This window comes from Coregonus lavaretus (assembly GCF_964263955.1).
Source record: "Coregonus lavaretus genome assembly, chromosome: 38".
NCBI classification, from domain to species: Eukaryota; Metazoa; Chordata; class Actinopteri; order Salmoniformes; family Salmonidae; genus Coregonus; species Coregonus lavaretus.
In genome coordinates, this window is record NC_140025.1 from 26,508,682 (window position 1) to 26,518,853 (window position 10,172).

The 10,172-nt window shown below is 42.8% G+C and overlaps 1 protein-coding gene and 1 long non-coding RNA gene across 4 annotated transcripts; both read left to right on the forward strand.

Annotated features, from left to right (window-relative positions):
* The first annotated feature begins 4,386 nt into the window (after positions 1-4,386).
* On the forward strand, positions 4,387-5,437 carry LOC311112208. 2 transcript variants are annotated; one of them, XR_014610846.1, is made up of 2 exons: positions 4,387-5,055; positions 5,169-5,437. It is a non-coding gene; the product is annotated as an uncharacterized lncRNA (long non-coding RNA). The 2 variants fall into 2 exon arrangements; XR_014610847.1 differs by having other exon boundaries at positions 5,187-5,437.
* A 2,604-nt stretch (positions 5,438-8,041) lies between these two features.
* Positions 8,042-10,170, forward strand: LOC311111977 (ecto-ADP-ribosyltransferase 4-like). Of its 2 annotated transcripts, none has more exons than XM_084154924.1 (3): positions 8,042-8,619; positions 8,871-8,964; positions 9,371-10,170. In XM_084154924.1, the coding sequence occupies exons 2-3, from the start codon at positions 8,899-8,901 to the stop codon at positions 10,124-10,126; spliced, it is 822 nt and encodes a 273-aa protein (XP_084011050.1). In that variant the 5' UTR covers positions 8,042-8,619; positions 8,871-8,898; the 3' UTR covers positions 10,127-10,170. The 2 variants fall into 2 exon arrangements, with proteins under 2 accessions (XP_084011050.1, XP_084011051.1); XM_084154925.1 differs by having other exon boundaries at positions 9,374-10,170.
* Positions 10,171-10,172: the final 2 nt, after the last annotated feature.

A 10,172-nucleotide genomic window follows, 5' to 3' on the forward strand; every position in this document is an offset into this window, starting at 1 on the left:
TCTCTCTCTCTCTCTCTCTCTCTCTCTCTCTCTCTCTCTCTCTCTGACTCTCTGACTCTCTCTCTCTCTCTCTCTCTCTCTCTCTCTCTCTCTCTCTCTCTCTCTCTCTATCTGACTCTCTCTCTCTCTCTCTCTCTCTCTCTCTCTCTCTCTCTCTCTCTCTCTCTCTCTCTCTCTCTCTCTCTCTCTCATATACATAGAGTGCATACACACGTTTGTCACCTCATTTCACTGTGGACTGAATTCATTCTCAGAGCATCAGTGAGACAGGAGACAAAGAGGGAGAGAGAGACCGAGATTATAGAGTTACACAGTATATATTATACACCAGCTGTTATCATTGAGATATCGAGATAGAAGAGGACATTTATGCCAATGTAGAGGAGGTCAGTGTGAAAGGCTGTGATGATCTGGCTGCAGGTTATGAGACTTTACACCAGAGTCCACAGGCTGGAACAAGTAAGTGTGTTTACAGATTCTTATACACATCTTAATTTATTTATTAAGTTTACTTTGCAGGACAATGCACCAAAAAAACCATAAGTCTGAGAGGAACTGAGAAATGATGCGTCACACCATATTTAGTTAATTGCTACTTTCCATCTGTAGTCCCTGGGCAGGTGAACATCTAATCATGGAAATATTCTATACAAAACTGACAACATAAATACATCAGACATTATAAAAATAGTGATCAGGACATAGGGACATTTATCAACACAGACGTCAACACATTGCACTGAGAAAGTGAAACACATTGCTGTTGCACAGAAATTGAAATATATGTGTACTCAAATTAAAGATGTATTACAAATGGAGGGGAAATGGAGGGGACATATTGCTAACACTAACATACTGTGATGCGGTGATGTTGAAGGAGTCAGGTGCAGGAGGGTTACGCAGCAAGGCGTCAAAAAACGCTCCAATGCGCAAAACATGCGCACTGGAAAATACAAGGCACACAGGAAAATATCCTGGCGATACAAAATACACGAAGCTCCACCGAGCTTGACTATCCTCCACAATAAACAATCACACACAAAGACAAGGGGGCAGAGGGAACAATTTTACAGGTACTGATGAGGGGATATGAACCAGGTGTGTGTAATAAACAAGACAAAACAAATGGAATGATGAGATGAGGAGCAGCAGTGGCTAGAAGGCCGGTGACGACGACCGCCGAAGCCTGCCCGAACAAGGAGAGGAGGCAGCTTTGGAGGGAGTCGTGACACATACTGCTAATACTAAAGGCATGTATAATATTATCACCTGTTATAAGTATGTATGAAATGCTGCAAACGCTGCAATGTTTCTTAAATCAACAAATCAATCATAATCATGTTCAATATCATCATACATTGTCTTTCTATGTCGTAATGACACTTTTCACACAAAACTAATTCCTTTTAAATTGGAACCAAATTATTTCATGGAAATAGTAGTAGAGGAGGACAGAATTGGTGTTACTTTCTGTCTGTGTGTGGCTGAAGACCACAGCATCAGTTCATCTTGGTATCAGAACAGCATTGGTTTATAAGGGAGAAACTGGTCAGCTGGAAAGACTAAGATAGATACAGTAGGACCAAGTCAGGTGTATGTTACATTTGCTTCTCTACACGTGCAGGACTGAAACTTGGGAATCAGAACTGTCAGCCTTACAGACTGGCCTCAGTTTCTCTAGGACTGCTGTGTGTTCTCTTGCTGACCGCAGTCATAAGTCTATCTGTACACTGTGAGTATTCAACAATCACAGGTGGTAGGGTGTGAGTGTGTGTGTGTGTGTGTGTATGTGTATAAAGAAGCATAAAATGATACATTTGTTCTCTGTTCCATCACAGATGGCAATGACTACAATCAACCATACTTCAGAGAAGGAAGAACTTCAGACTAGTTACGAAAACCTGACTAAGGAGAGAGACCAGCTGGAGACTTCTTTCAACGCCTTGAATAAAGACAGAGACCAGTTACAGACCCATTTTAACACCTTGATTGAAGAGAAATACCAGTTACAAAGGAAAATGTCAGTGCTGGAAATAAATATTTCAGAAGAACTGGGTGAGTATGTATGTTGCGCTAATAACTGTGAATTTGAGTTGATGTGAAAAAATGATTTTGATACAGTGGGGAGAACAAGTATTTGATACACTGCCGATTTTGCAGGTTTTCCTACTTACAAAGCATGTAGAGGTCTGTAATTTTTATCATAGGTACACTTCAACTGTGAGAGACGGAATCTAAAACAAAAATCCAGAAAATCACATTGTATGATTTTTAAGTAATTAATTTGCATTTTATTGCATGACATAAGTATTTGATCACCTACCAATCAGTAAGAATTCCGGCTCTCACAGACCTGTTAGTTTTTCTTTAAGAAGCCCTCCTGTTCTCCACTCATTACCTGTATTAACTGCACCTGTTTGAACTCGTTACCTGTATAAAAGACACCTGTCCACACACTCAATCAAACAGACTCCAACCTCTCCACAATGGCCAAGACCAGAGAGCTGTGTAAGGACATCAGGGATAACATTGTAGACCTGCACAAGGCTGGGATGGGCTACAGGACAATAGGGAAGCAGCTTGGTGAGAAGGCAACAACTGTTGGCGCAATTATTAGAACATGGAAGAAGTTCAAGATGACGGTCAATCATCCTCGGTCTGGGGTCCATGCAAGATCTCACCTCGTGGGGCATCAATGATCATGAGGAAGGTGAGGGATCAGCCCAGAACTACACGGCAGGACCTGGTCAATGACCTGAAGAGAGCTGGGACCACAGTCTCAAAGTAAACCATTAGTAACACACTACGCCGTCATGGATTAAAATCCTGCAGCGCACGCAAGGTCCCCCTGCTCAAGCCAGCGCATGTCCAGGCCCGTCTGAAGTTTGCCAATGACCATCTGGATGATCCAGATGAGGAATGGGAGAAGGTCATGTGGTCTGATGAGACAAAAATATAGCTTTTTGGTCTAAACTCCACTCGCCGTGTTTGGAGGAAGAAGAAGGATGAGTACAACCCCAAGAACACCATCCCAACCGTGAAGCATGGAGGTGGAAACATCATTCTTTGGCGATGCTTTTCTGCAAAGGGGACAGGACGACTGCACCGTATTGAGGGGAGGATGGATGGGGCCATGTATTGCGAGATTTTGGCCAACAACCTCCTTCCCTCAGTAAGAGCATTGAAGATGGGTCGTGGCTGGGTTTTCCAGCATGACAACGACCCGAAACACACAGCCAGGGCAACTAAGGAGTGGCTCCGTAAGAAGCATCTCAAGGTCCTGGAGTGGCCTAGCCAGTCTCCAGACCTGAACCCAATAGAAAATCTTTGGAGGGAGCTGAAAGTCCGTATTGCCCAGCAACAGCCCCGAAACCTGAAGGATCTGGAGAAGGTCTTTATGGAGGAGTGGGCCAAAATTCCTGCTGCAGTGTGTGCAAACCTGGTCAAGACCTACAGGAAACGTATGATCTCTGTAATTGCAAACAAAGGTTTCTGTACCAAATATTAAGTTCTGCTTTTCTGATGTATCAAATACTTATGTCATGCAATAAAATGCAAATTAATTACTTAAAAATCATACAATGTGATTTTCTGAATTTTTGTTTTAGATTCCGTCTCTCACAGTTGAAGTGTACCAATGATAAAAATTACAGACCTCTACATGCTTTGTAAGTAGGAAAACCTGCAAAATCGGCAGTGTATCAAATACTTGTTCTTCCCACTGTATATTGAAGTTATATGACTGTATTATCCAATATGCTCTCCTTCTGCAGGATAATGTCCTGTCAGTTGGAGGAGATTCAAGTCTAGCTGTTATTACCTCTCTTATGAGAAAAAAACCTGGGCCCGTATCCTTAAAGATTCTGAGAATCCTCTCAGAGAGCTCCTAACTTAACCTAAAAATTCCTTGCCAGGAGTTTTAGCTTAGAAGTGATTCCAGAACATTTTCAGTGAACTCTGAGCCAGGAATGGATGAAAAATCCTATCTTAGTGAGGAGGTGTGGTTGACCCCGTTGCTAGGTATGAGTCATCATTTCAAAAGCCGTGATTGGTTGATCCTACAAGTTTGATGAAAATGAACTTTTGGTGATAATGAGCAAAGGATGTACCCTCAAATCAATAAACATAATTATACACTCTAATCTTATGCAGACTATAATTGTAAATAATATTTCACATTCAAGAAAATATCTGGAAAATGAATAGTAAGCTGTAGGGGTTATAGCCTAACATTAGAATCTAAAATATGTGAAAACTTAAGCTCATTACACCCTGTTCAAATAATGATTTGTGTCTCATTTGCTCATATTAATATCCTAGCTGGCATATTTTGTACTTTCACTTCCATATGGACCCCATTGAAAACAAGATGGCCTATCTCAAGGGGCTGTCCTTAATGAAGTAGAAATTGCAACGTTACAACTCAGTGTGAACTTAACGAGGGTAACACAGCTCAGCTTTTAACAATGTCTGTGATTGCTGGCTGGTCTATTTATGAAGGCTTGTTAACAAATATCCTACAAACACAGAAAATGGAGAAAAAAAGGAATCGCAAGCCGAACTGGACTGAGGAGCAAGGTTTGTTGCTGGCCCAGTTGGTGAACGAACATAAAGGTATGTTACGAGGAAAATTTGGCCCAACTGTCACTAGCCAAGGCAAGAGGCGCGCCTGGGACACAATATCCCAAACAATCAATGCCTCTTTTCCACTGGTGGTGCGGACAGGCGACGATTGTGAGAAAAGGTGGTATGTGCTGCAGTCCAAGGCAAAAGATGAGATTGCAGCACACAAGCGGGAATCCTCACTCACAGGTGAGCAAAATACTATGGCCTACCACATAATCTGGCAATTTGCTCCTGCTGGCAAAGTTAATTTACATGCCTAAGTACTGTGTTCATTGACTGTTTCTTTCTAGGGGGTGGACCACCTGCAAAGCGGCTGTCCCAGGTGGCCGACACTGTCTTTCAAGTCCTGGGACACTCTGAGGTCAGTGTCACCGGGCTGCCAACAGGCATTGACACGTCAATGATGCAGGCCCTTGAAATGCAGCAAAGGTAGGACACAGGGTTATTCATATCAACAGTGTTTATTCATTGCAGAAGCCATTTCATGTGTTATCCATGCTCATTGTATTAAATTAATTTAATCAAAACAATAATTAAACTAGGCCTATGTATTTCTGTAGCATGGAGCCATCACAAGAACCGGGCCCATCAAGTTTGCCGCCTGAACCATCTGCAGCTGCTACTCAGGATAGCCCGGCGGATCAAACACCATTCCCATCCGCAGCACCTGCTCCGTCAGCATCCCTGCAGGAGAGAAGATTGCAACTCACAATTGATGTGTTTGAACAACAAAAAAAAGTCCTTTCCCTTCAGGAGGAGTACTACCGCCTTAAAATTGAACACCTAAAAAATAAACCATTTAGAGATTGTGTTCTGTGTCTTGCATTTAACAGTTGCAGGTGATGTGCAGTAAAACTGTGGTAGTTCTTAATACCATCACAAGTTCTCAAATGACATGGGGCTACAGCTTGCCTGAAATGTAAATTTGTGAAGTTTGCCCTGTAAGGCAGTCCACTCTGGGCTAGGTTCCCCTGTGGAATGTGAATATCTTCTTCACCACCATCCTCATCGTTGTCTCCATCCTCATCGCCATCCTCCAGAGGTTCTGCAATCTGTCTAACCTTGCAAATATTGTGTAATATTGCACAGGCTATGATGAGTTTGCTGACTTTTTCAGGCCTCAGCCGCACCTCTCCGTGGAGAACATGAAAGCGCCTCTTAAGCTGGCCTATGCCACGCTCCACCACCGCTCTTGTTGTCTTGTGGGCCCTACAATAGAATACAGACCTTTAATTATTTGATGGAAATATTGCACTACTTGGATGCTCTAACATATTGCTTGCATTTCATTTCCATGATTTTTGTATTGTTTGGCTTACCTGTTATAGTTTAGTTGGGGCCCTTGGCGTGGCTGGAGGTAAGGTGTAAGGAGCCATGGTTTGCATGGGTAGCCACTGTCCCCTAACAAGTGGCAATTAGCTGGCACATAGCGTCTCTCAAAAAGCTGTCTGATGCCACTCTCGGAGAGCATTCTCGCATCATGTGTGGAGCCTGGCCATTTAGCCACAATGTCCAAAATCTTCCAGGCCGCATTGAACACTATTTGCACATTGATGCTGTGGAAATTCTTCCTGTTAACAAAGACAGCCTCGTCCTCTGATGGCGCAATTATTCTCACATGTGTTCCATCAATTACACCCACAACGCCAGGGAATCCTGCAATGTCCATAAATGCCCTTTTATGTGTGTGTAAAGTGCGGGCATCCAGCGGGAATGAAACAAATTGTGTCACAATATTAGGTTGTGACAAAGCTGTCAGTGTTTGGGTGATGACTGCTGACGGAGGATTGGGACAGACCCAAGTCATCACTGCTGCATTGTTGCATTTTCCCTGTTGCCAAATACCTCAGGGTTGTGATTACTTTCTTCTCCGGTGTAATAGCGTTGTGGCGTCGAGTTGGTGAAGTAATTGCATCTCTAAGGAGATCCACCACAAACATGATTCCTGCACGATCCAAACTGTAGCGTCTCAATAATTCCCTGTCATCCAGTGTTTGCAGGACATCTCTCCTGCCTCCTCTGTTGGCCATTTTGTGCAGCTGCTTAGGGTAACTCCTAAGCCACTAAAAGTCCTCTTCCCTGCTCTTAGCAGATCTCGCCTTAGGAGCCCTTTTAAGCGCTAGGACTCTTGAGGAATAGCTTTTATATTAACTGGGATTTTCGTGTCACTTTTAGGGGAAATTCTAAGAAAACGTCATGCCTCTGAGAATTTTCTTAGAATTTGGCCGCTAGGAGCCACTTTTTGCACAAAAATTCTTTAGAGATACGGGCCCTGGAGTCAGAGAAGAGCATAATGTAATAATAGAGGAGCGGACCTTGTGATCATAAACAGTAGAGACAAACAGGTGAGAGAGAAGGTGAAAGAAAGGTAGAGAGACAGATACAGACAGACAGAGATAATAAACATACTAACTATGTTTTCCCCAGGTGTTTCTGAATAAATTGGCTAATAGTCGGAAGTTCTGGATTAGTCTGACTGAGTCAGTGAAGGAAGGGACCTGGAAATGGGTAAATGGAACAACTCTAATTGCAACAAAGTGAGTAAAATACAGATGGATCTTGTAGATACTTGGTTCTTGTACTAAATGCTGAAGACTTAATATAATGTCCCTCTAAACTTGTTGGTTCTTAGGTTCTGGAGACAAGGACAGCCAAATAATCATCTGGGTAGTGAGGATTGTGTGGTCTTTAACAGTTGTAATTATTCACCCTACTTGGGATGTATTCAGTCATGGAGTGACAAGCCTTGCTCACAGACTAATCAACGGATATGAGAGAATATGAGAGAATCCTTTCACTAAACAAACATATAATGCAAATGTCCTTTTGAGTTAGCAATAGCTTTAGCCTAGATTCTTGACAAAAATCTAATTGATATAATATCTTAATAATCAAAATTAGTACATTTGATTTTGGTGTTATTGATGTAATAGAATGGCAATTAGTAGTGCAATTGTAATATTATAGCTAATGTAGTATGTACAAGTCAAATGCACAATCTTTAAACAATAATTTAGTTAATATGATAATATTAAACACATACACTGAGTGTACAAAACATTATGAACAACACAATTGATTGGCTCCAATGCATTAAGAAGGAAAGAAATTCCACAAATTAACTTTTAAGAAGGCACACCTGGTAACTGAAATGCATTCCAGGTTACTACCCCATGAAGCTGCTTGAGAGAATGCCAAGAGTGTGCAAAGCTGTCATCAAGGCAAAGGGTGGTTATTTGAAGAATCTCAAATATAAAATTTATTTTGATTTGTTTAACACTTTTTTGGTTACTACATGATTCCATATGTGTTATTTCATAGCTCTGATGTCTTCACTATTATTTTACAATGTAAACATAAAAAAATAAAAAATAAATAAAACTTGAATGAGTAGGTGTGTTCAAACTTCTGACTGGTACTGTTTGTACTCTGTCACCATATAAAATACACACGACGATTTAAACATTTTGCTAATTAAGTTATGGCATGTACAATATATATTTTTTCTGGCCTTTGGGAAACCAACTCACAAGGATTGGGAGAGAGTGAGTGTGGGTAATGTTGGCCAATTCATGTGTGGGTGTAGAGTTGAGGGTCAGTGCACGCTGGGTCAAACAGTAGTTGAAACTAAATAGTCTGCTTTCCTTCATCTGAATTGACATGGGTAAAAAACAGAACTGCTGAAAGCAAATACATCCACAATATTACTTTCACCTATCCCATGTTTCAGATCAGTGCATTTGAAGCAGAGGAGAGGAAGCCACTGAAGACTATTGAGATACACCCGGTGAAGTAGGTTGGCTTCAAGAGAGAGTTTGCATCTGTGGGTAGTCTACACTAGCGTCCGACCCAGGACAAGGTCAAATCATTCATTTATTGTAAGGTGATTTCTGTGAAGCCGTTTGTGTCAGAGCCTGACTTAACAGGATAGACCTAAACTGTCAGCTAAAACAATCTGGGACTGGGACTGGACAAAGAGAGGACAGAGATCCGGTAAGGACACACATTTAATGGCACACACACACAAATGGATAATAATATTTTTCAATGATCTGTTTTAAAGTCAATTTGAAAGTCAACTGAATTATATGCACATTAGTTTGTATTTCAATTCCACATTAGGTGATCAACCTCATGTTCTAGCAGTTATTACTGACTGACCAAGATGCATCAGTCATATTGCTTCATTGTAAAAATACCACTATTAGGAAATCAGTGATTATTTTTCGACACTCTGTCAACAGGTTGTTTTGCTGTCAACCTGCATTAATTATGAAATACTTGACAGGAGACCTGTTGCTCTTGGCAACAATGCTCACCACAGTCAACAGTGCAGAGGTGGGTGACCCCAGTTGTACATATTATTTGAATATATTGATGACAGAATTTACAGGATGCCAGAGTTTTATATTTATATATGTAACCATTTACAGTATATATATTCTAACACTGTACAGCTGTCTTCAGCAGTGCCAGAATGATTCTAACATTGTATAGCTGTCCTCGGCAGTGCCAGAATGATTGTAACACTGTATAGCTGTCCTCAGCAGTGCCATAATGATTCTAACATTGTATAGCTGTCCTCGGCAGTGCCAGAATGATTCTAACACTGTATAGCTTCCTCAGCAGTGCCAGAATGTTCTAACATTGTATAGCTGTCCTCAGCAGTGCCATAATATTTCTAATGCTCTATAGCTGTCCTCAGCAGTGCCAGAATGATTCTAATGCTGTAAGCTGTCCTCAGCAGTGCCAGTGTGACGAGGAGCGGTTGAACATAGAACTGAGCTCGGTGGACGACCGCTACCCGACGTGCAGGGAGGAGATGATGGGGAACATCACCGCGGGCGACCTGCTGACCAGGGAACGCCAGGCCAACCCCTCTTTCTCCACTGCCTGGTCGCAAGCTGAACGCTGCAATATGACCGTGGCGAACCTCACCGACCTCCATGTCACAGCGCTGACCCTCTACACAAACACATACAACCGCACCTTCCCTTTGATCTTCGATGTGGATGCCAGATCCCTGGGCCCCAACGCCAAAGTCTACTGCCGGTACTTCCTGTTTAAGTCTCTCCACTTCCTACTGACCGACGCCCTGCGGCTCCTGAGGGGGCAGGATGAGGTGGAGGCAGAGTCGGGGCAGGATGGGAAGGGCTGCCTACTGGTGTACGCTGACAGCGGGCGCAGGGACAACTTGCGAGGGGAGGTGGGGGATCAGGTGCGCACCGGGCATTTCGTCCTGGCATCCACGCGGCGGTACAGCTCCAGCTTTGACCTGACCATCCGGACGTGCCACGGGCACCTGCTGCCCCGCTCGCACTCGCGCCACTGTCGCTCCTCTTCAGGCCTCAATGTGCTGGTGCCACCCTACGAGCTGTTCAGGGTGGTGGCGGTAAAGAGGGTACCTAACAAATGGGGAGGTGCCCTGAAGTGGCACTTCTACCTGGAGTCCATTGGCACTATGACCAACCTCAACTGCGCTATGACTTCTGCCGTGTGAATGACAAGTCAGTTTGTACAAAGCAAATAAAGTTTGTTTATTTGAA